This window comes from Maylandia zebra, linkage group LG7, assembly GCF_041146795.1.
Source record: "Maylandia zebra isolate NMK-2024a linkage group LG7, Mzebra_GT3a, whole genome shotgun sequence".
Lineage (NCBI taxonomy): Eukaryota > Metazoa > Chordata > Actinopteri > Cichliformes > Cichlidae > Maylandia > Maylandia zebra.
This window is the reverse complement of record NC_135173.1, coordinates 60626564-60653242: the sequence shown is the minus strand read 5'-3', so window position 1 is coordinate 60653242 and position 26679 is coordinate 60626564. Positions and strand designations below refer to the sequence as shown.

At 37.6% G+C, this 26679-nt stretch overlaps 1 protein-coding gene across 2 annotated transcripts; it reads right to left on the bottom strand.

The window, feature by feature from the left end:
• Nucleotides 1-318: 318 nt before the first annotated feature.
• il34 (interleukin 34) lies at nt 319-26679 on the bottom strand. Of its 2 annotated transcripts, none has more exons than XM_004564585.4 (8): nt 26472-26679; nt 22708-22953; nt 12182-12285; nt 11650-11727; nt 11452-11529; nt 9302-9409; nt 4989-5172; nt 319-4188 (listed from the first exon to the last, which is right to left on the bottom strand). In XM_004564585.4, exons 2-8 carry the CDS (start codon nt 22742-22744, stop codon nt 4130-4132), a joined length of 648 nt encoding a protein of 215 aa, XP_004564642.2. In that variant the 5' UTR covers nt 22745-22953; nt 26472-26679; the 3' UTR covers nt 319-4129. The 2 variants fall into 2 exon arrangements, with proteins under 2 accessions (XP_004564642.2, XP_076742933.1); XM_076886818.1 differs by lacking the exon at nt 26472-26679 and adding an exon at nt 25716-25969.

Below are 26679 nucleotides of genomic sequence, written 5' to 3'. Positions count from 1 at the left end.
ACCACATGTCACATGGCAAGCTGCACACTACCTACTATTATATTCATTGCATAGTATAGTTTAAAAAATACTCCTCACAGCCAGATAAATTATATTTCTGATATGTTTATGCAATGCTGATTAAGTAACGCTGATTAGTTAATAATAAACTAATTTTAAAACATCAATCTGCACAGTAGCTCTACTAATAATCAATTAAACTTTTTTAAAAAAATCCCCAACTTGCATTTTATTATTCAAGATTCTTAAAAATAGTAAAATAATAGTGCACAATCATATTTGGACACTCTTTCCAAAAACACAGGACTGAATACAGGGTTAGTTGATAAAAAATAGCAATTTATTATTTATTTCTTTAATAAAAGTATTCTTATAGCAAAGTACAGTTTTTAAAAAAAGAAAATAAATATTCAATATCTCGAGTATAAAAAACAACAACAAATCTGTTCCTAAGATCTATTTTCTGACAATAAGCCATCCATGTGTTTGCCAGGCAGGAAATATTACTTACTTTTCACAAAAAGGGATTTTCGAATACATCTCGCTCTTGTGGTTACAAAAAACAGCCATACATTTACATGTGATTGAGAAAGTGTGATAGAAATACACCAATTTCTGCTGTTCCTTGTCTACATCATTCCAGAGCATCTTTTGCACATGAGAACCAACCCAAGTTTTGCCCCTTAAAAATCTGATGCTAAATATAATATATGAAAATCATCGTTCTCCCTCCAAAAGAGTGACAAGATCAGGCTTGCGAGGCTTACGTGTATATTTCATGTTTGGAGTGAATTCATGAACAAATTAGAAAGCATTTTTCCATACGAGAAACAAATACGGAAGTCTTATAAATGAAACAATTTTTCTAATGTGCAAAAAATGCAAATACATGTAATGCAGTTTTGGATAACTTACATTTATATTTCAATGTTATATTTCATTATTAAGTCATATATATATATGTGTATATATATAATTTATTTTAGTTTAAGTTAAATTCTTTCATGTTTCATTTCAACAAACAGTATCCTTTAACATAACAATCTTAAAGGGAAGGATAATGACTGCTCCTAGCTGGTACGATAAACCAGTTCTTTTTTTTTTGCAATGTTTGCACAGGCATTTCAAGTGTGTTTTTGAAACTGTTAGCATTGCTAATGATAATAAATACATTCAGCCCTAACGCAAATAAGGGGATATGGGAATGTTGCACCATAAACTGACTGAACCAGTATGTTGGGATTTGAAAGCAATGAACGCTGTGCATGGAAAGTATAATGAGGAAAAACAACAGTCTAAGGAAAACAGTGGCACATGATGGGGTGAGCAGATTGTCTTCAGTAAGTGACCGTGCCAAACAGTTTCAAAGGCCGACCCCACCCTTCATGCTGTAACGTTATGAAACGCTGCTCTTTTTAACTGCTTGAAACTTGTGCATTAAAGAACTATATCAGTTCAAATGGTAATGTTTTTCTCAGCATTGTCTCAAAGCAGGTTTAAGGTTTGCCTTCTATACTTCAGTGGAGAACCTGTTAACATAGTGAGTTAGTTAATTAGATTAAATCTCTTTAAACGAAGTCTATTTGTATTCATAAAGTTTAAGTTTCCTAAATAAGCCAAATATGCCTCACAAATCATTGAAACTACTACCAGAATGCCTGTTTTCTTTTTCTACTGTTATGTTTATGTTTCTGTATGTCTCAAGATTTCTTTCGAACACCTAGCCTCAACTTCACGTCACCATCATCAATAATCAAATGAAGCATGTATAATAGAGTTTTACTCAAACAACAAGAAAATATGAAGTATGCTTTCAATCCTGATAAGAACAAATGACCTTTAGGTAACTCCCTTTAACTTCTGCTCACCCTTGCCTTAAGTAGTTAAATGTGTTGAATGGCCGAGTTTAGAAATATGGCTATGGCAGCTGAAATTAATTGATGGTTGCGAGCTGAAAATATTAGCATAAGCTGCTTTGTTTTAATGGCTTGCTGTTTTGCTTACTTTTCTGTTCATTTTACCTCATCCAGCTGTTTTTTTCCCCCACCAAACTGCAGTTTGGCTGATAATAAGAGATAAGAAAAATTCCACAGAGATGTGCTCCAGTGTGGGGGAAAAAACTATGCAACCCATTACAGTTGTTGATGTTGCCTTGACACAGCAGCTGCTCAGTAAAGATGTTAAGCATTTACTGTATTGAAGTGTACATGATCACATCCAAGCCCCTGGTTAGTTAGCAATTTTGAGAATCAGAGTTAATTATTACCAAAGAAGAGGTTAGGGTGTGAACATTTCAGCATGTAAGAAGCTAGATTTCTGGCTATTAACACACCCCGAAGAAAGCTGAAACTGCACTACTTTTTACTTCACTACGTTTGTCGACTACTGTATTTGACAAATCTGTGTAGAGGGCCTTTTTTAAGTGAATCTTCACTGGCACTCCAAACAGAAACACTAGCTGCTGAGGAAACCACAGAACTATGGATGGGTCTGTTTTTTTATGTGCACTACGCCTATCATAAAAACATTTTTTCAGTCAGTATTTATATAGTTGCACATGTAGAATAGAATCTCTAAGTCCAAAACTCCACTGAAGAAGCACCATAACACTTTTTGTGAACTTTGAAATGCATCTTGAAGCTTGTTCCCGTGCGTAAAGGTTTAAACTCTAAGTGATATTGCATGAAAATCTTGTTGACTTGCCTACATTTTCCTTTTTTCCCACATATTTACAGTGCTTGTCAGCCAAAAGTCCAACTTCTGTAGTAAACTGTATGTTTCTCTTTGCCTTACCTTCTCATAACCTTGCCTCGATTTGAATCGTTTAAGGGGTAACTCTTAACTCTGACAGAAAGAAAATGGCAGAGGAACCTGATATTAAATCTCAGTATGGATGTGTTGAAAATTATTTGAATGCTGAGAACAATCCCACAAGATTTCTAATGTTCCAACTACACTGAGCTGAATTTTACATTTCGGTTTTGCAACTGTCTTTGTGTGCATTTCCAACATGTTCATAGTTAAAATTCTGTGAGGGGTAACTCAAGATAATGGACAACAGACAGAAGTGTCAATTATTATTATTATTATTATTATTATTATTATTATTATTATTATTATTATTATTATATATTTTTTTATAGAATATAACTTAACTATGGGGCAAACAACATCTGACTGTGATTTAACTTCATATTTAAAATGCTAACAATCATTTGAGCTTTGTTTAGCTAGTAAGTCCTCAAATTATTTAATAGTTGCCTCATGAAAAAAAATCATAAGAGATCTACAGCAAGTATAAAATGCATAGGTTGGATGGAGGGAGATGAATGCATTTTCCAATCTCATTCTTTGCATAATAAACATATAGGAAAAAAATACATAAAATGGAGCCAAAATGAGCACACATTTTTCAACAGCCTTGGCTAAGCAGTCTGGGCAGCTGTATAAAAATGTACAGTCAACAACTGTAGAATAAGACCAGTAGTTATCAGTTTGCATTTACGCTTGGAGTTCATATACACTGCTCCTGCTTTAGCACACTGATGTTCAAAAGAGGAGAATTCTAGCAAATGTACAAAGTCAGCTGAAGTTTCCCAATCTGTCCTCGGCCTCTGACGTGAACCACACAGACTCGCAGGAACGCATCACAACTTTTTGAGCAGTGGTTTGGCGAAGCTGCAGGTGAGCATTAACCCTTTGTTTAGAAAGAATCCACCTTAGATAAAATATTGACCACACATCAGTTCAGTCGCTATTTGTGAACATGAGCAAATCTGATCCAAAAACGCTATAATCTTAATCTGAGAGGATGCCAAGAGACAATGAGCTGGCATTTTTACTCAAAAATTCATTTGATGTCATTTAACAGAAAGCCTTTAGGTTCCCAAAGGTTTGAGAGATATTATGTCTTTAATTTCCATCTGCTTTGACACACAGAGTTATGAGGACAAACTCTGGATAATCTTAGCTCTATATAGCAGATTTGGAAAAGACTTATTGATGTTCACAAATCAGGTCTGAACTCTCATTTCAGTGTGTATTGTCCTTTTACCCATCTCCCTATAGCTCAAGGGAAATAATACTAATCCCTAATCACTAGGGACAACTTGACTCCGCTTGCTTCTTCTCAGCTTTCGGGCTGCATGTCTTTCTTCCTGCCTTTCCGCCAATGAGAAACTTCACAGTCTGAAAAACAAATGAGAAGAGAAACTAATTTAGGCGTTTACACATTAGCTTTCCTCATCATGTTTTATTGCCACATAATCAGTATAACAATATAACTTCTCTTTCAGGCAAGTGAAAGATCATGCCAGAACAGATCCGAGACCTTTTTGAAACAAATCCCCTTTGGAGTTGTGTCATCCAGTGAAAAACTCTGCCTCTCGTGCTGTTTTGTCAGGTGGTTTTAACGTTGTTGCTGATGCGAGTCTTAAACAAAAGTTAAATGCAAACGGTGTTTTTCTGTGCATGTGTGTGCTCAATCATTTCACTTTATCAAAATCTTGAGACACAGTTCATCCAGATGGTTTGGCAAAGGCTGCAGGACAACTCAGAGCATCAAAAGTTTGGCTAGGTGTTCCAGGCAGGACACTTACATAACACAGCAGTGCTAGAACCCAAAAAATAATGTGTGTATACTGTCATGATTCCCAACCACAGCCTTCTTATAAGGCATCTAATTTGACACTTGCTTCCTTGCTGGAAAGTCTACGTTACTGAAAAATGTACTTCCACTCTATCATCCCTGAGTTTCATAAAATATTTAGTCCTGTCTGACAGGAAACATCTGCAGAATCTTAGATAATCCAAAATCTGAAAAACAAATGCTGATGCCTCTTTAACATCAAGACTGACATTATGTAATGAGCTGTTTGGGGAGTTTATACCCGACATCATCTTAACGAAATGAACCCATTTAAAAGCTGACATGGGATGGTTCTTAAACAAATTACAGCCTACAGTGTCATTTCCTGTCTTATACTTACAGTCTTCCTGAACGTCTGCGTTGGAAAAGCATTCACTGAAGAGGCAGTACATGGTGCGGCACAAGTTGTCCAAGAGAGACTTTGGAGTAGCAAATCGCCAACTAGACTCTGGCATGTTTTCAGGCTTTTCTGTTAAACTATCCCAAATGTCCTGGATTTTCTCTGGAAGGTCCTCTTGGAAGACCTAAACACACAAAAAACACAAACACATAGTGAGTCAGTTAGCCTGAATCAAAAAATAGGGATCAATAAGGTGTTATTAGAATAAAATCTCTTCTATCTTAGAATGTGACACTGGCAGCTATAAGGTCTGTATACACTTATGTGACTTGATAAAATAGTACAAAAGCTTACTTGATAAACCAAAAAAAGTAAGATTGATCACCATAAATCGCATCTTTTCCACATTATCCCTGCATTTCCATTCAGAGAAAGCCAGCAGATGCTTTTAATTCATATTACAGCCAGCTGTCCAGGTTGACCTTTAGTCTCCAAAAGTTTCATTTCACACACCTCATACCTGTACAGACCAGCCTTGCAGCCACCCAAGGGCTCAGGGTGATTAGAGTTTTGAGGCTCTGGTATCTAACCTATGCTTTGCTTTGAGCGCAAACCTAAAATTAACCAACTGTGTGGATTCCTTTAAAAGGAAACTCGGGACCTGTCCTTTTACACCGACTTGTGGAAAATAGATTCACTTGGTCTGCCAGTTATGTATTTATGGAGTATCCTGAATTTTAACTTTTTGTATTCTGTTTAACACCAACTTCACTTATTTAGCAGTTTTTCAATTTTAAAGCTTTTGGATTGGTAAATGTTAAAATTGGATCTTCAAATTTTACAATGCTTGGATATAACAGGAAGGTAATTAATGGAAAATATAAACTATTGGGTTAACTAGTAATTGTGAAAAAATTAAAGGGAAATATACCCACAGTAGTAAAAGTGACTTTCTGCCCTAACCCTAACCCTTACAGGAGAAAGTTCATTCAATCATTATAGTGGTCAGCTATAATGGCAAAGCCATTATCCAGCAACGATCAGGACTAGACTTTCAAAGTCGGCTTGTTCAGTCATTTTCAGTCCAGACCCAAAGCTAGCACACTCTGACTGGCATAAAACAGCATTTTTGCACCGACAAGATGATTCCCAAAGATCTATTAACTGAAAGGCCTGGGATATGAAGTAGACTTGACAAGCGGTGGACAAAAGAAGAAGTGACATGCCTAAAGAGCTGTCTACAGCAGACAAACTGAAAGGACAGGTGGACAGACCAAACAGGTCAGAGAAGAGCAGACGAGATGCATCCTGACAACGTGCCATCAGCTCTATTTTATGTCATATAAAGGCGTAATTCAACCCCCAGTTTTATCGGGGTTTATCAGTTTATAACATGTATGTGGCAGGTTACGTCACAAACATAGTTAACTTTCTTACTGCAGCATGATGAGGAATCCTAACATCTATCAGCATGTCTGTGAGATATTTTATGTTTTTTTAATGCCACCTTTCTCTCATTTTCAGGTAAATACAGTGGTGAGAAATAGCTTTTTTCAGCTGAGGCAGCTCTCTAAAGTAAAACCTTTTATTTCTTTTTGTGACTTGGAGAGAGTTTTACATGCATTTGTGACCACTCGCCTTGATTATTGTAATGGACTTTATATTGGTATTGATCAGGCTTCACTATCACATTTGCAAATGGTCCAGAATGCTGCTGCTCGCCTGTTGACAGGGACACACAAATGTGAGCCCCTGTTCTTGCCTCCTTACATTGGTTGTCTGTCCATTTTAGAATTCATTTTAAAATTGCATTGTTTGCTTTTACAGTTTTAAATGACCTGGCGCCTTCTTACCTGTCAGACCTTCTTCACCGATACACTCCACAAAGGTCTCTCAGATCAACTGACCAGTCACTCCTTGCTGTCCCCATGTCAAGACTGAAACACCGGGGGGACCAGGCTTTCGCTGTTGTGGCCCCCAAATTATGGAATAAACTGCCCCTCCATATTAGGCTGGCCCCAACACTTGAAATGTTTAAATCTTTTAAAAATACACTTTTTTTCAAAGGCTTTTAGGAGTAGGACCAGAGTCAGCCTGTAGTCAGTTTTAGTCAGCTGTTGGTCACTCTTAATCTTTTTATTTTGTCAATTTTATTCATTGTAAATCTTATTGTCTATTTTACTCATGTATTTAATATGTATACAGATTTATTTTTATCTTCTTTTTATTTTGTATTTATCTTGTATTTATTTTATTGTTATTTATATTTATTTCTCTGTCTGCTTAATATATGGTTTTTAACTGCTATCTCTGTTTTATTATTGGAAAGCACTTTGGTCAACTTTGTTGTTTTTAAAGTGCTATATAAATAAAGTTGGATTGGATGGGATTCATTTGATTGGCTGATGTGTGTGACAGACCAAAAACTCATTAGCCCCCTAAGAAGACATGATATAGCTTTTGGAAACCTTATTTTTTTTTGTTATAATAATTCTTTTGGCATACTGGTGTGGAAATTGTTATGACTAAACACATTATTTCACCTTAGTCGATACTTTTTACTACCTCCAATAGAAGTGAGGGGGGGAAAAGCCCAACTGTAACGTGGAGATTTTCTTCCTTTCTGACCTCCAGAGAGATGTTAAGATTTCTGATCATGCTTCAGAAAATGTTTGTAATAGAGTAACCTGTGATGTTTTAAGCTGGTTGGGAATTTGTGAAAAGAAAGACTTAATCCTGATAAAACTGGAGGTTAAATAACAGCTTAAGATCACATAAAACAGCGCTGATCGCATCTTGTCGGCATGCAGGCTGATTTCACCACTTTGTCCGTACACCGAACATGAGAAGGAAAAAAATAAAACACAGAGAGGGTAATGTCAGACTTCAACTTGTTGGTCGAGTGAACCACCAGTGCACCTGACTCAAACAGGCTCTCCTCCACACAGTTCTCTACAACCTAACAGGTGGATTTTCCCATTTTACTGGAGCAGGCAAACAATGAAGAACCACTGACTGCTTTAAAGATAGAGAGTGAAAATATATCCTTGTTATTATTTTCTTCCTTATATTTTTTTAATATAAAACTCATTGTTACAACCAAGGAAGTGCAAAGTGACCCCTTTAGACTGTTGTTTAGGTTTAGTTTCCTTGGTTTCTGTCACTAGATAGCTAACATAACCACTTTAAGGAAGGGAAACAGCGATGAAAGGCTGAGGTATGCCAAATTGCACAAGGACTGGAATCAGCCCAAATCTTTTGGAGTAATGAATCCAAATGTGACATTATTGGTTCAAATCGTCACCAATGCATACAGAGGAGATCAGCAGAGAGGTACAACAGTGAGTGTCTACGGTCATCTGTAAAGTGCATTGGATGCTCTGCCATGGTTGGATTTCAGCCAGTGGTGATGGAGATCTTGTTAAAATTGGTTTTGAGATTTTGATCCAATTTTAATTTTGATTTTTTGACTTTTTGATGGAATATCATCTTGAAATCATCTGATTGGTAGAGGTTTGACTTTTCAGCATCAAAAAATAATCCCCAACACACTGCCAGAGCATACATGGACAGAAAAACACACTCTGAAACTCTTTTAGCCATGGATTGGTCTCTCAGGATTTAATGTTATTGAAGCCAGAAAACAGAACAACAGGCAGCCAAAATCCAAAGAAGGCTTTGAATGAATAAGCTTTAAATAAAGGTGGTCATACCAAACAATTCTTTGGAGCTCATTAGAATTATATAAACCCAGTTTTTGTCTTATATACTGTATTTTGATGTATATTTACTCATGTTTCAATACGTTGGTGCACCTATTTTCCATTTTCCTACCAAATATAATGAAATGTGGTTGGTTTGGGGGTTATGTAAGGTCCAAAAATATGATACTGGAAAATATGACAGGTCGCCTTTCTGTACCAAATGTTCCATTTTACTCAGTCAAGAGGACAAGAGAAAATGCTGGACAAAAAGAAAAACAGGATGTAATTATGTTCACAGACTTGGTCAGATTTCTTCACCTACTGTCTGCTGAAACTCGGAAATAGGAAGAATATCTGCTGCTCTGCTGCGGCTAATGGGGATGTTAACTAAACTAAACTTACAAGCAGGACAGCTATAGAAATTAATCTAAATTGTCAGATGTTTAGTAAGCTGTCTAAACTGAATAAACAGGTCTGGAATGTTTACTTTTGACTAAACACTACAACATAGAAAAGACCCAGGTTCTAAATATTAACAAATACAATCAAAGCAACATTAATACCTAACATCAACTGCAGCTCTGGTGCGCATGCTGTATAGAAACTTACCTCAGCAGGATGTGACTGCATAAAGACTGCCTGAGCATCCTTGAAGCGTCTTTCCAACTCGGCTGTGTAAGGACGTGAAGGATGTCTCGTTGGCAAAACCCAGAGGATCTAAAAATTCAACTTGACTTTAGTTTATACAGCATTAAAGGTGTTGATTTGTTCAGCAAGGAAATGTTAGTGCATAAAGTGTTTAATATAAAATAATTAAATGCTACACAGTGTTAAGGGAAAATGTAACCATTTATTATGAACTATTATTACTGGAACACTATCAGTGTTATTTATAAGAAATTCACAAAATGAACTAGCAGTCCAAAGACGTGCTATATTCATAGATTAGAATCTCCAAGGCTCTGGGCAAACCTTTAAACACACAGTAGTACTGAGGTAGCAAGGCTGGTGAGGTAGGACTAATCACTAGTACATACATTTACATATAAAATAAAATAAAATTGAAAGTGCTAACTAAAACAAAAACAGATCCACCAGTCAAAGCCACTACCACTCTGACAGTGCTTGTAGAAACTGGTCCCCCTCCAAACGTAAAAGCATCGAGGCACTCAACAGGAACAGGTGGTATTGAACTTTCAGTTTTATAGCACAATAGGCAAGAGGTGGACAGCGTTTTCCCGCAGGTTTAGTTCATGTTACTCAAGCACAAAATCTTTCCAAATTTTCCCAAACATTTCCTAATTGTATGAATGTCATGTGGGTAACAAAGCAGCCTGAAGGAGTATGTTAAGGGTGGTTGCAAGGGTGGTAACCTGAGCGGCATGTACAGGCATGCAGCAAGTGACTGAACCAAAAATTCTGGCTTAAATGACAGGGTGTGTTGGACTGATGTTGTGCAAGGAGTTTGTCATGTGAATGTGATAAGAAGTCAAGGTCTCAGATGGACTGTCTGAGCTAGCTTGCAAAGTTAAAGCTCATTTGTGCTTCCATGTGTCCCCATGGGTCGGCATGATGTAAACTTCATCATCTGCCCATCTAATCGAGGATCAGCCAAAAATCTGTCCCGGACCACATGTGCATACTGAACATGCCCCACAAAAACAAAATTGATGCTTGTTTGCATTGTACATCTAGTGGTTGCTGAATTTGCTTAATTAAAAAGTTCTACGGCCCAGTCTGTGTGTAGTAACTTGTTTTTCTGTGTTCAGCGTAAGCGGCAATTGATGTGCCAGTTCACTGAACAGCATGCTGAAAAAGAAGACTATGAGCTGTCTGTGGTCCTGAAATATGAATAAAATGGCGTGAAATTTACAGATTTTATTTATTTCGTTGACATTTCTTTGGCATGACATGAAGCCTTTTATACTTAGTGTGGAGATTTTTTACTGATATTTTCTGTTCACCACTAAGTGCTTGAAGTTGCCTCCTTTGGCTTGTCCTGACAGTATGTTTTAAACACCAAGCAAACATTCACATGTAAACTGGACTTTAAGCTGTGTCCACATCTCAAGCCACACTGCTGTGTAGCTAAACAGGATGGCACCAGGTTTTCCAGGCTCTGCATCCCCTTCACATGTCAGTCATGTGAACCTTTGCTCGCATTGGTAGTTTCTTTAACCGCTTTCCATCAAAGTTAGAATCAGCTCAACCTGGTACCCACCCATTTTCAGCAGCCAATTCTTATTTTGCCTGCCAAAGCCACAAATCAAAATTACATTGGAATTCTTTGGTCTCTAGTCACCACATGACTGCTATGATTTGGTGCTATGAGTTACCTTAGGGTAGAAAAATCTGTTTTCCTTTTGTGTTTATTTTTCCATCAGCCCGCCTGCTCAGCCATAAAGTTAACTTAGGATAGCTAAATTATCTTAAGGCCCCTCTCGCCCCTCCTCTGACATGTACAAGAACAAGTTACCGAAAAGATTATGGGTATGAATACGTTTTACAAAAGAAACAAGGGTATAAATAATTCCAAAGCAAAAGGTTTTATATCCCTGCAGCATTACTGTAAATTGAGACTAACTGGTGCGTCATGCATTTGTCTACATCCAATTAAATGTCTAATTAGCTTAATGGGCCGATGGCCCCAGCAGTCTCTCATCAGCTCTTCTTAGACAAACAAATGATATACGACACATCCACATTTCAGAGCAACCAGCAACACAAACAGGTTCCACTAGTAACAGCTCTGTTCTTACCTTTTTTAAAACACCTTGATACACTTGAAACCACAGCCTCTGGAGAATCAGGTCATTCAACCCCTCTGTTCTTAACTTCTGATGAAGGAAAAAGAGGAAAAAGACAAACTCATCACATCACCATTCACACTCAGACTTTATTAGCAAGACCTTCTCAAAATATTTATATAGAAAACAGAGGTTGTCTTATGACTTTACCATTCGGCTGATATTTGACAGTCTAAAGATTTCCCTATTATGAACCTTGATGGTGTACTCGATGGGGAAGTTGTGTTTCTGTAAAGGAAAGAAAAAGCAAAACAAAAATTACCACATAGATTTTGCAACCCAACTTACTTCTTTTATGTTTTGTAGAAATTTACTATTTGACCTGACACATGGAAAGAAATTTCGATTTTCGATGTTTTTGCCCACACAGGGAAGATATAAATGCTCTAATTATGATTACGTCCCCATGTGGGTCAGTCACTCGATAAATAATCTGTTTACCTATGTTTTGTTTAAAAAACCTTGCTAATTTACGTTGCAGCATTTTTGTCATGCACATACAAGTTCTGAGCCCACATGTATTAAGATGCCAGTGATATCAAGTTTCATTATGGGAACTGTAAGAACACGTTTTTGGAGCTTGTCCCAAATTAGGAAGAAGTCGGAATAATTCCATTTTCCTCTAAACCCTGCACCACTGACCCCACACCACATGCCTGCAGTCATGTCATCAGTGTCTCACCATGTACCGTCGTCTGTGGCTGAGGCTGTCGTTGATCGTCCTCAGTGGTGTGCACATACTGGAGTGCGTTGGGGCCATCAGAACGGGAGCTATCAAAAACAGGCCTATGGAAACAAGAGTCACACAGCACGAGATTAACTGTACAGTTAATTTCTTTACAACGCCCTTTCACAGGGCTCTGCTGAAATTCTTCAGATGCAGTTTGCATGTGCAACATTTTTGTGCATGTGCGTATGTTTCCCTGCTCCCAGTGTGACTCTTTTACATGATCAGTTAACATTTAAATTTTAACGGAGGAAGTTAAATACCTTAGAGAGCACATCAAGAAGATGAGTAACACACTGAGATGCTGTATACATGTAGCTATTTTCAGAATTATTAGAAACTCACTCTGTGTCAAGCATGTGTTTTCATACATGTGATGCTTCCTTCTGTCAACATATGTGTCGCCTGCTGGTCTCAAGTTAAAACAAAGAACTTACTTCATAAGCTCATGTGGTTTTGGACTGGAAACCACAATGCTATCACCACTGTGATATCTTAGACAACACCAAAATGTTACCTTTCCAGGACCTAAACTAGTACTCAGATGTTTGTTTTTAAAAAAGTTAACACTGATGCACATGCACCATTAAACCAATCTGCAAAACGGAAATAGCGTCAAGGCCAGCCACCCTTTTCATTTAAGCCCATTTCTTTTCATATCATGCAAAAGAATGGATTAAAATAAATAACTGACGTCAGCATTAACGAGGTCTACATTTTTTCCTACCTTTTATCACCCAGATTTATTATATTGTTTATATACTGATGGGATGAGTCTAGTTATTTCATTCTTTGTTTTCTGACTTGGGAAAATAACATAAACAAAACGCCATATGTTCTGATTGTCTATGATTAGAGTTTTGGTTATGGTTGGAGTTAGGGATCCTCATCAATGACAACTGTGTGTGCTGTGTATGCCTGACAAAGGGTCTGAGCAGATGGGAATTAGCTGGTAGCAAAACTTCGTATAAGGTATCCTTTCATTTGTGAGATTATTGTTTTTGTCCATGTCCTGACAACAACAACAACAACAACAATAATAATAATAATAATAATAATAATAAAAACTACCTAATACTGTGTAGCGTATAGTAATTACCATCTTACTACAATGACCATGGCATATGTATTTCTGTAGCTTAACTGCTCCTAGTTTAATTAAAAATAAACTACATAGGGTACCAGGAATATCAACATCTACACATATTTTTTAAATTACTTTTATGAAACTCAGGTACTTATATGTTATATGTCTTATGTGTAGTGGATGATGTCAAAAAGCATGACAAAAATTACGTCTACATTACATATATGTGTACGCTGCTGTCTGTAAATTAATTGTGCTAAACATTTTTAGTGCAGTGGCTCTTTGGGGGTCACTGCAATGTGTTGTCATGGATATCTCTAAACACGTGTTAATCACACAGTGATGCTAATAGTGCTCGTAACTTATTACTTTGTCTTATGTAATGAATATGCTGTTTGCAAAGAAGAAGAACAATAAATATATGTTTTATTATTCATAAAGAAATAACATACATGTTTGTCTTTTTTTTTTACATGAATTAAAATCAACTTTGGCCTTAATTCTTTTAAACTAGTAGGACTTCTAAGACATTAGATGTTTGGATGTCATAATACCAACATGACAGCTGTAAAAGACGGTAAGCTCCGATTAGTTGTGGAGCAAAGTGTACCCTGTCATGTCTCTTGGTTGAGTAATACTTTATGACTCTAAAATCACATGATCTGATACACTGATGAATATATGCAGCATACCTGAATGGTGACACTGTCATAAGAGTCTACAGTCACTTCATATATTCGAAGCCTTTAATGAACGCAGCTGCTTTTATACATCCATCTTCATTTATAGCCTCAGCATGAACGGTTGGGTCAGCTGTTTAGAAAGCCACTTTCATGAGAAAAGTCAAACAACTTAACTCTCAGCACAGGGTCACATTTTAGCCACAACTTAAGAAAGTTCACAGGGCAGCCAACAGCAAGGAACAGACAAGATGATTAGTCTTAATAACATGGTGAGCGTGGCCCCACTGCAAAGAGGCAGCCTGTTTTAAGTCTGTACAGTATGTTCTTGGTCACAGGGTAAAGACAATTACAATTTAGCATACCTCTTGTTAAATCTGTACAAAAGGACAGTGTTGGTTTAACAAGTTACAAAGTAACAGGTTACTGTAATAGGATGAATACAGACATATAATGGAGGATTTAAGTGAGACATTACAGTCAAGGTACTTGCTTTGTGGGGATGATGCATTGTTGTTTTAAACATGTAACCCTTCAATGATTTTCTATAGCTTAGGGGATAGTCCAGTCCTAAAAGGTTTCACAGAAAGGCAAATGTGCAACTTTACTGTAAAACTATTTGAAAAAACAGCACTTGAAGGAACTCCTTAAATCTTGGTTTTACTAGACTTAAACTTATTCTAGTGAGTAAGGTTATTCTTTCCATGTGATCTTCCAGCTTGTTCTCTTGTACAGCTTCAGGACAAATCTTTTTTTTATTTTTTATCCATCTGATAGCTGTTAAAAAAGCCCCCCGGGTAAATGAAAACTTACACCTTCTGGTGACAATAAAGGAAAGGTCCCAAGGTCTCTGAGGAAATGATTGATCTAGTTTGTCTTAGCACGTTTTGTGTGAACCTCTACTCGGGTTATTCTGCAAGGGGGAAAAAAGGTGACTTTCTCTACCGTCAGAGATTAAAATGAAGTTCTCAAAATCTGACATCTTCTATGAAAAGAACCATATGGATACTTGACTCCACTGTATGTGTTTGAACATGTGCCAGTTCCAGAATCTTCTCTCAGTCTCAAATTCTTTCAAGGTACAAAGCTCAGGAAAAGAAATGAGGCATGTAAAAGCCACATACTACAGAATTCCTTTGGCTTAAATAATCACACCTGCATCCTTTGAGCTCTATTCAGACAGTTGTTGAGTACGTCATCATTGTCCTTGTGCTTTCCTTTTAAATTATTTAGAAGAGGGTGTACATGGTTCATAAAATGTGCTCCTGTATCTGAACCTACATGTCAACACATGTTGGTGCTATTCACGAGGGAATGCTTGCGACTCTGCCTGTGTGTGTGAAACTCATTGGATTAATTTCTACTGTTTCATTTTTGGCTAGTGTAGTATCCAGCTGATTTTAAGATTAAGTTTCACTCTGTTGGTTCTGAATGCAAAATGAATACACAGCAAAACAGGTTTGCCTTACAGTAGCAGACAAAGTAGAAACCCAGCAGGTTGTGTAATGTGAGTGGTCCCCTAAATGAATTCCATTCACTGCAAACACTATTAAAGCATTACCAGACTAATGCCTGAAGTACCTTTTGCTGTTTAGAGACACTTTATTGCTTTGCTCCCTGGACCACAATATTCTCCACATGTGTCATCCGTCACAGAACATCAGGTTTGTATGCAAAACTAATGCTTATGCTTATGTACTTATGGTCTAAAAAAGAAGTTATAAAGTTAAGTTTTAAATGTGGGCTATTATCATTTTTTAAGACAACTTAAAGTCGATCCCTTCTTGTTTGTTCTGTTACAGTAAATTACTGTAAATTTAACAAAGTTTATGCTCCACTTCTACCAATTATCAGTTTCTACTCGAATGTATAAGTACATTCGAGTCAAACACAGACCATTTTTATGGAACTGTTCAGAGTCTCTTAATGATAGTGTAATAAATGATATCTGACTGCAAGCATAGGTGACAGCAGGCAGTGGATTCAATGTAAAAGCCTTAACAAGACTTATGATAATAGCTATTTACAATAAGGCCATTTTTAATTCTTTAAATACTAATTTAGTTTCAAAGCCACACCAACTGGGAAAAAACAGCACAAACTATGATTTTAATGCGCAAGAATACATAAATGAGTGCTGCATTTCTAGGTGATGAAATTCAAACCCACCATTGTTAGCCCACCTTTAAATTACCAATAAATTAGACTGAACCCCAGTGCCTCAAAACGGCCCCTTAAGGCAGTTCTACGCTCTATTTGGGGCCTTTTAATTTGATTTTGCTGAAATCAGAATTTACCAATAAGTTTGCAGTTACCAGCTTGAGAGATGACATTATCCTAGCCCACTGAAATCCATGCACTAAAATGAAGTGTAGCAATGGAAAAATCCAAACTGAGACAGGTTATCAGACTAAAACTGTCATCACTTACGCCATTGCTTTTCACGTTGACGCCATTCTAAGTTGGGCCAATTAGTGAAGTCACCACTTTAGAACACAATGGACACAAGTCTCCCAGTTCATCGAGAAAATTAAGCCTTACATGGGTTCAGCTGCCCCTAAAATGAGTAAGCTACAGTGTAGATAAGATAAGAACCGAAACTGGGATACTGTGGCTGCCAGTGTTAGTTCCAATAGGAAAGCTCATATCACCTGATTTCCCTGATTTTGGAAAAGCACCAAGAAGGCAAATGTCTATGTCTATACACAGTGTGTTCCCAAATGTCATTTCTCAATCATTAATTCTACTCCCACTTATCCTATTCAGTTTCTGCACAGCTGGACCCCATCAAAGAAATTCTGAAGGAAGAGGAAATAAGCTGGACCATGCCCCTAGACATCACAGCGATAAAACACAAAGACAAACATTCACACTGATGTTCAAAGGCAGGTTAGAGTTTGTGAGTTTGCATGTCTTCGAATTGCAGGAAGAAACATCTGTGAACACACAATGAGAGGTTTGAAAAGCAAAAGGCCTGAGCTGAACCCAGGAACTTCCTACTTTAAGCGATACAGTAGTTTATTATAAGAACTTTAATGAGTCAGCATTTAAGATAAAGAACTAGTTATAGACAAACAACAAATCTCTTTAGTTATAGGAGTTGGTAGATTACAAATTGCCTAATCAAATGTAATGAACAAAGCAAAATCAATTATTACCAAGACTGCTAAAGTGAAGTACTGAAAACAAATGTGCTCCAGATTAATATTTAAATATAAAAAGTGTAAGTCTGTATTGTCGGATGACGTATAAATACTTTTCTTTTTTCATCTGTGATGTTTTTGCTTTCATTTTCTAATGGAAGTTGTTTGAGCCATTACAGGTTGAAGCTTCAGCTTCACCTTTTTTGGACTATATAATTATAGACTGACAATATTGTTGGTTTTGTTGGTTATTGTTATCTATTCATTTCCGAGAAAGGTGCTCTCTGTTTATGTGTGGGTCACACCTACAGGGTCTTTGAGTTAAAGAGCAAGCAACAGTTGTCTTTGTGATATTGCGTGTATCCTTCTACCCCATTACTAAGGCATGTATGTGTTTTTTCCTACTTCCTCATTCCTCATGGCCCCCAGCTTTCACTGTTCCTGACACTCAATCATCAACAGCTCTGCAAGAAGCCTGCGTACCTGACAGATCAAGCTCTGCAGCATTTCTACCCTCACTACTTGACTTTTTGGCACTCCATTTGTGTACTTGTGCATGTAAAAGTCAAACGAAGAATGTAAAGTCTATAGTCCATATTTAATCAGAAAAACAACCCATCTTCTCTTCCGTCAACTTTCCTGGGCATCTTGGTATTTCCCCGTCTCGTAAGCCTCAATCAGACCTCCAATCTCCACACAGAGACACAGTTCTGACCCAGCTTAACAGGAATGACTTCTTGTCAGTGTTTAAAGGTGTCCTGTCCAAGTCTGCGGATATGTATAATCCCAACTTTACTCAGTCTCTTACTCTATTCTTCTATGTGACAATTGTGGCTTAGTTTGATCTGTTTTAATAACAAAATGTTCACCAAAGTTTTATATTCATTTAAGTGTTACTATGATGTACTCATGAGGTTTTTTTTATTAATGAAATGTTTTAAAATGCTCATATCTTCATATCATGTGAAAAAAATATCTGCATTGCCTAACCTACCGAAGTGTAACTTTGCAATCCTTCAAAAAAGAGTTTTAATAAATCTCAGGGACTTTGCCTCTAAGTGGAAAAATAAACAATGCTTTGCTAAGCTATGCCATGCTATGCTAAGTTAAGCTAAGCTATGGTATGCTATGCTTGTTTTTAAACTCTTATCCTCCCATGCATTCTGCTTGGATGAGCCAAAACACAAATTTAAAACACATTATATCTATGACTGGACGTTTACATACATAAACCAAAAAGTCCCGCCTCCTCTGACAGAGTGCCTTGTATATTACCAAGTATAAAGCATTCCTGAGCATGAGAACTGTTAGGCTACAATCACCTTCAAGCTTCCCACAGTCATGGCCAAGGAACCCTTGAGTATTTTCTTTAGGTCTTTCCAAGTTTAAAATGTGAATGCTCCTTAATAAGGGTATGCAATTAGATTGCACACTACAAGGTTAACAGCTAACCCTAACAGTCAGAGTCTGGTCCATTCAATCAAAACTGGCTTTTTTCCACGTTGTCAAGATAGTGGAGACATGTTTTTATAAAACAATAATTTTTTTTCAGAGTTCTTTTAATGAACCAGCTCTCTGCACCAAAATCCCCACATTCAAGGGCTCGGTGACCCCAGGTTTCTTCCAAAACCCTATAAACATGCATTTTAATTATTGACAGTGCAGGCTGCCTCACAGTAAGAAGATTCTAGGTCAGGGATTCTGGGCCAGGTTACCAGCAGGTACCAGGTACCTACTACCTACCTATTCTTACAATTTCTAATAGTAGGTTAATTAAAACTACAATACATGATGTATTAAGCAGCTTAGCCTTTAAGAATCTTTTCCTTTTAGCCGTTGCCAAACATTTGATGATGTTTATGCTTTAATAATGAAGTGCTGACAGTTTCCCATTTCTCTCTATTGCAACTCCTCCATTTAACTGCTTTTACGAAGCTTCAAGTGTTACTACTTAAATTTTGAACTAACATTTTTTAACAGCAGCTAAACAAGTAGGTTTAAAAAGTACGTTCAGCATCCAGCCAGACATCAATGTCTTTTCATTTTGACCAAGTACAAAATCATAGCAAACCTGAAACTTAGTGACAGCTATTTGAATAATTTATTCAGTTTTTCTAAATAAAATTACATTACAATAAGGTACCTGAAGTATTTTACTGTGATCAGGAAATATGTAAAGGTTCCCTGCACACAACACCGTGTTCTGATATTACTACAGGGACATACAAAGCCAATAGGCAACAGATGTCCGACTGCTTTGGTGATAAATTGTAGTAAATCCATCACCTGAGATTGAGTAAGAATTTGTCTGCATTTTTTTTCTAGTTGCTGTAATGCGTCTAAAACCCATTTATTATAAGGATTACATATCTATTACAAGGTTGGCAAGATAGATGAAAGCTGAACATATATCACTTGTGGTTGTAAAATGCCTGCAGGTGGTGTACATGGGCCCCGGGGCGCAAGGAAACTGAAAAGAATGATATTCTAAAAGAAGAGCTTGACATGCATTTAGCTAGTCAGTGTATTCCTTAAATATGCTGATGCAGCATAATCGAAAACTGGATGAATTCACCCATCTTTTTTCTTTGCTGTTGTTTTTTTGAGTGTGTGTGCCAGGAAGGATATTCTGTTATGTATTTGTATCTAGATATGGACACATAAATACATATTTATATTTAATGATTTATGACTGCTCTTCTTTTTAAACGCTGATAAAAACTAGTAATCCTACTTGCATGGTACTTTAAATTTGAAAATTCCTCCGTATATGTTTCCATTTTTCTGCATTAATTTTCATGCAATTGAAACATATCTACTGGGTCTTTTATAAAATTTTGACTTTGGGCATATTTTAATGTTTTCTGCACACCTTCTCAAAGTATGCAGTTTACTTTTGTTGATTACCAAATGACCAAAGTGGTAACAATTGTGGTTCTGACACGTATATTCTCAGGCAATGCTCTATTTTCCAGAGAAGCAATGCTTTTTTTGGTTTGCAGCAAACCCACATGTTCACTTTACAAAAGATTTCAAGGACAATCTGCAAAGTAAATCTTAGAAAAGTTTCACGATTCTCACACTTCCTCTGTAAGTTCTTGACAAGTATACATACATATGAGTGTCTACATGTCAGGTCAGGTGTCAGGTTAGCCTGGGGTCATTTGCCACGTCAGTTAATCTCCTCGGCTGTCTCAGGAGTATTCATTCTCAGACAAACAAAAACAAATTGAATATCTGACTATTTACAGGTCTTATTAACCTGATACAATACAGCCAATCTTTTCAAAATCAGGACAACCAATAGGTTATTTTCATAAGCATTTCTGGTAGAAAAAGAGTATTGATGAGTTAATGACTACAGGCATGTGGCCCACCCATGATGCAACCAGGATTGGGCTTTGATTACAAGGAATGCAGTGGGTATTTGACACTAGCATTAATCACAGATAGACAGGTTTGACATAAGGGCTGAGACCCTGAAGACCTTCTGTTACTGTTCACAAAAAGAAACTGACAAATAGTATTTAAAATTGATGTTGCAGTTTTTTAACCCATAACATGGGAAAAAACAGACAGGCATTCATGAAAAGGTAAGTAGGTTTTAATAGCATTCTAACCTTATGCAAGACACACAATAATCAACAATGGCTATTTGCAACTTTATTTAGGTTTACACTAGGGCTGCCACAAACGATTAGTTTGATAGTCGACTAGTCACCGATTATTTTTGCGATTAGTCGACTAATCAGATCATGCATCCACTGGACGTACAGCGTACAGCTTATTGCACCAGCATGCATCTGCTCTGATATAACTATCATTAGCTTAAAGCTTTAAGTGTTTAAGGTCTGTGCTAACTAAAAATAAAGACAAGATGATAGTTTATTAAATTTTAATTAAATTTGCAGATTGTTTCGGTGAAGTTTAATAAACTCCTTGCTATCTAAAATATAACAGGACACTGGAGTATATTCTCAAGCATTTCACACTTCTGATAATCAGCTGTCTGCTTGATGTTTATTCAGCTGTGTAAAAACTATAACTTTAATCTCAGCCAAACCGATTTACTCAGGAACAAATAAAATACTAAAAAAAGCCAAACAATAACATTAAGTTATCTAAGTGACTTATATTACATGTTTAACCTGAGTAGCGAAAGACGGCGGTGGGTTTGAAAACGATTTGCTGGGACTCCGCTGTTCTCACGGGCTCTAGTGAGCCTTGCCCCCGGCTAGCTATCGAGCTTTTGAAAATATGTGGTGTCTTGACAAACTGAGCAGATATTTGAGGTTTACACAGCTACATTCTCGCCTGAAAATATGTTAAACGTTTATTTTGTGACCCAGAAATAATAATAAGAGTAATATTAAAACTACCTAGCTGCCACCATTGTTGGAAACTGAGCTGGGCTGCTCTATGAATTGTGGGACACAGCTTCTTCTTCTTCTTCGGGGTTTAACGGCAGCTGGCATCCTTGTACATGCAGTGCTGCCATCTTCTGTTTCAGTCCGTTATTACACTCTTAAATCCTACTACTTACTGCGTCTTTTGTGATCTTACAAAGCTTCAAACGACGCGTCGACTATTAAATCAGTCGTCAACGATTTTGATAGTCGACGTAATCGTGACTAGTCGACTAATCGTGGCAGCCCTAGTTTACACTGCATGCATCAGCTCACCTTTACAGCTAGCAAATGATGCTTTACATGTATACCGAGTGTATTTTACAGTCAATCAAAAATATTTGCATCAGGAAATAGAAAAAAATTCTAATACAAATTCCTCAGGCATCCCAATCTAAACATTATCTCATGCATCATGACGTCTGGGCACGAAAGTCTGGAAATGTGCCACGAAAGCATATCAGACTGTTTGGCCACTGGGCAGAGAGCAACCTTACAATCCCCCGGCCAAATCCTGTGACATCATGTCATAAATGCAAATCTATGAGGACATCGGCGATTAAATGCAAACTTGTATTTCAAATGTAGAACTGGTCACTGCCTTGCTAGTGTGCCACTACTTCCTGCACTCACCGAACGATATGTTACAGAAACACACTGTTCTAAGTTTCGTGGTTCTTTTGCAAGACATGCCAACAAACAAACCTTAATCAAGTTCCCACACGTCAGACAACGCACGCACACAACATCGTGCTTTAACACAGTATGAAGGCCTATAATGAAGAAAGGCATCCTTCCTTCTACCTGTAGGTGTCTGCAGGGATTCACTCTGCTAGGAAAAATGCCCAATTCTTCATCTTAGTAATTCTGAGAAACCTACTCTTACTAATATTATTAGACCAAAAGAAGTCATCATCCCACAAAAATCTGACCAATCGTCGTCTATGAAAATAACTGAGTCAGACCTAGAGGGAGTGAAAGAAAACACACAAAAGTAGCAAAGTACAAAAACAATGAGGCCATGGTCATTTTCCCTTCTAGTTTCACTGTGTCTCATACCGTCATCGCATATCTGCACAGAAAGCCCCTCTAGCCGTCTGCAAACTTTGAACAGGAACAACACACAAAAACAAGATTCACACACACACTTGCACATGCCTCTTACCTCCCAACAGGCAGACTGCAGTGGACAGCTGAACCATACTCTTTGGTTTAAGTCCTCTCCTCACTCCACAGGGCTTTGAACTCAACACAGTGAGTATGTAAAAATACACAGACTGGACGGGCCACACACACACTGCAGTAACACTGTGGTCTGAAACTCTTGTGCCTTCAGTGGGACGCACTCCCAGCTTTAGGTCCTCATTGTACTGTTGATCATCCAGATCTTTTAAATGGCTGCTGAAACAATCTGAAACAGGAAACAAAAAGCAGTCGAGCATTAGACATTAAGATTTAAAACCAAAATTACTAAATGTTTTCACATGTTTATCTGTAGTCATAAAAAGGTTTGAACGAACGGCTTTGGTTCCTACATGTAGCTTCAGTTATCTTTATGTTTCATTCATAATGTTACTCTTTTATTCCACAATGTCACATTTTATTTCCTGATTTCCCTTTTTACTTCACACACACCTCGTATAACCAGAAAGCAAGTTCAACAGCTGCTTCTTGGCTTAGCTTGGTGACACCTGACATCTAGTGCAACAAGAAAATTAGCTGCTGCTCTAAACAAACAGTACACATACACATGACCTAATATCTTATATTTACTTAGCCTAGCAAAGGCTGCACATAATATCCAACTAGCTAAACAAGTTTATGATAAAGAGACAGTGCAAACAGCAGTAGCAACAATTGGTTTTAAGGAGCGACGAGGTGAAAATGTTAAAAAGAAATCTCTATAATCAGCCAATTAATCACACTGTAACACTGCACACAAGAGCTCTGAACCTACAAGAAAACTGACACTGAGTAGATCTGTTTTCCCACAAGACAATGATCCCAGACAAGCCAATCAAAGCAGTTCAGTCAGAGGTCCCAACCTCAGTCCAGTATCTTACTTCCAAGAAGAATCATAAAAAACAAGTGTCTCTGCAGGGAAAGCTTTTTTAGAGCAATGACAGGTTGAACTTTAAAAATAACCAAGAGTGCCCAAAACATTTGCTTTGTTCAAAGCTATATATTAAATACTGGGGTGTGTTCCAGGGCAAATGAAAGATCTGACCAACATAACTGGGAAGTTGTTTCATAGCATCTCATGGCCATCCATTCAAAAGATATTGAGATATTTTAGTCTAGACCAAAGTCCTGGACCTCACCAAGTGACTTTTACTGCCAGTTGTAAAGCTTTCCTAGCATGGCTATTTAGCCAAATGCTTGCACTGGGTTTAGGAGCTTTAAAAGAATCCAACATAATGAAGTCAGAAAGTAGTGTTTTTGTGCTGCGTCACCGCCGATCATCTCACAATGTGAAAGTTAAGCTTCTTGTAGAGATTCCAAAACTCCTGTGCGGCAAGGATGACTAACCCACACGACCAGCTGCTCTGTGTTTGTGGTACTTAGTCAAGTTGTTGAAAATGGAACCAAATGTAATGTCTGGGTAGATATTGCTTAACATGGTGATTCTCAAATGTTTGTCAAAGTTGTGTATATATATATAAAGTTATGACTGTGTTTTTACATTTCTATTTGAGTCCTTTGCATAAACTAATTTACAAACACACAGGCAAAATCTGTGAGTTCAAAAAAAGAAATTAATTAATTAAACTGTCAAAGCAAAGCCTGCTCATGTGCTCAACGGGCCTCAGCCAAAATGTATCAAGTGGCAGGAAAACCTGGCTAACACCATCAATTTGCCATCAGGCAAGCAGAAATGGCCCTTAAACATCATACATCCATTTTGAGAGAGATTTCCAGAGAACACAGTGTCTCAACAAGAGCTCTAAACCCGTTTGTTCTGATAAAATGATGGAGGGAAATTATATGATAAGTGGAGTTTGTTTCAAAGCAGATAAAAGCTCACACTATACCAGATACTCTCTTGCAAAAACCAAATTACAGCCATCATTCTAGGTCCAAATGCTCATTATAAGGCTTTCTGTGACAATAATGAAGATTTTTTTTCAATTTTCTTCAAACAGACGAGTGTGCTGCATAATGTTTGTTTGCCCTTTGGTGTGCTTTAAAGTAATAATTTTCAGAAACATTCAGTTTCTTATACAACCTAACACAATGTCAACCAAACTCAAGCTAAAGTTTACACACACTCACACATTTACAAAAAATACACTTTCGATTTCTTACAGTACTTTGTACACACATCTGCTTCATACTGCACTTGGACAGAGGTGAACTTCATTTCAGACCACTCACAAAGCGGCACCAGCACCTATGCTGTTATTAAAACCTCAGAAATACTCAGAAAATGAGCACAAACTGCAAACAGCCATCATCAATGAAGACCAATCTTCTCATTAGCTGTTCCAATGAAAGACAAGGTTTTTCAAGAACTCCTGCTGCAATAGCAAATGTGCATGTCTGATATATTATATTAAATTCAGTATATAAATAACAGGGCTGGTGCCAGATGCCAGTTTGACACACCGGTTGAGCAAGTGCCGTTTTTGCCTTACAGCTCCAATGTAGTGACTCAGATTTAAGTCCCACCTGCCTCCCATTGCTGCTTTGCTTTCGTTGACAGGAAAAAAATATATATCAGAAAATTAGAAACATTTCAGGCCAAGTTTGGTAAGCCTCTATCCAATATCTTTTTCTGTGGCTAAACACACAGCTTCTAATTTGTAAAATCACTAACATTTTCTCAGTATACTTTAGCGTGTCTATTTGACACCAGAGAAAGGCATTAAAACGGGTACTTATGCGGGACTTATACATAGTTTGAGTGTCTTTTTCTAATCCTCTCTCACCTTCCTCCTCATCCTTATCTTTCGCAGCCTGATGATAAAACTTTTGTTATATCCATTGCAGCATTCCTCAGTCTCACATCACACCTCAGTGACTTCACTGTTGGTAAAAATATGTCACCAGCATTTAGAGGATTGTGACATTGAGCCCATCCGTTGCTTCAAATATCAACAAATGACTTCAACCAACCGCTGGAAAAATAGTCAGTGCGTGGCACAAAAGATAAGTCACCTTTTACTCACACACCTCTCCTGTTTGTTGCAGTGTTGAAATGTATCTGACGCAGATGTTTGTGCAGTTTAGCTGCAGGCTACTTGTGCTTTGAGGGCCCAAGCTCCCCTCTGAGATCGATAAGGCTCCTCTATCCTTCACAATCTAGGCTGTGGCAACTGCTGCAAGGTTTTGAGATGTCGCCACTGATTGTATAACTCAGGCTTGCAAAACTGTCAATACGCCCATACTGTCACACTTGCATGTAAGATTTTCTTTAAAAAAAAAAAAAAAAGACTAAGAACAGAAGAGAAAGAAAAAAAAAAGCAGCTCTTAGCATTAAATACCCTCCGCACCTAACGAAACCGAAAGTAATGCCGGACCGCTCAAGGCACAGCTGCACACACGAGCACATGCAGGAACACCCACAGAGAGACAGAGACAGGGAGAGACAGTAAAACAATCACACCTTTATGTCCAAAAATGAAATCTCAAGAGATTAAAATCTGCCTCCAAGACCACGCAAATGGCACTTTTCTCTCTGTGAGTGCGCTCGTTGGCATGACCATTAATAGCCCTTAAAACCCTACAACAGCCACACACCTAAGTATTTAACTCTAAATGCAAATCAAAACCAATTTTACATTTTAATCTTAAAATAAAGTTTCAGTCCTCAGAGATGAAAATCTGCCAGAAAGTCAGCGTTTTCACTTTTCACAAATGACCTCACTCCCAGACTATCAATTTGGTCCTCACCACGTAGGCTACAATATTACGCAGGTACACACATACCTCCAAAGTCCCTTTGCCTCGCACTCCCAGGGTGAGAAATCCTTTTCAAATGCGACGGTTGTAGTGAGCCTTTGTTAAATGCGAAGAAAAGCTGAACGATAGAAATCCGGTCTTAATCTTGTCAGTGAAGGAAGTCCACTACTGGATTTGTCCATCCACGGAGTCCTGGTGCGCTGTCTCAGTGTGCCGCCAAGTGCGCCACAGGCTG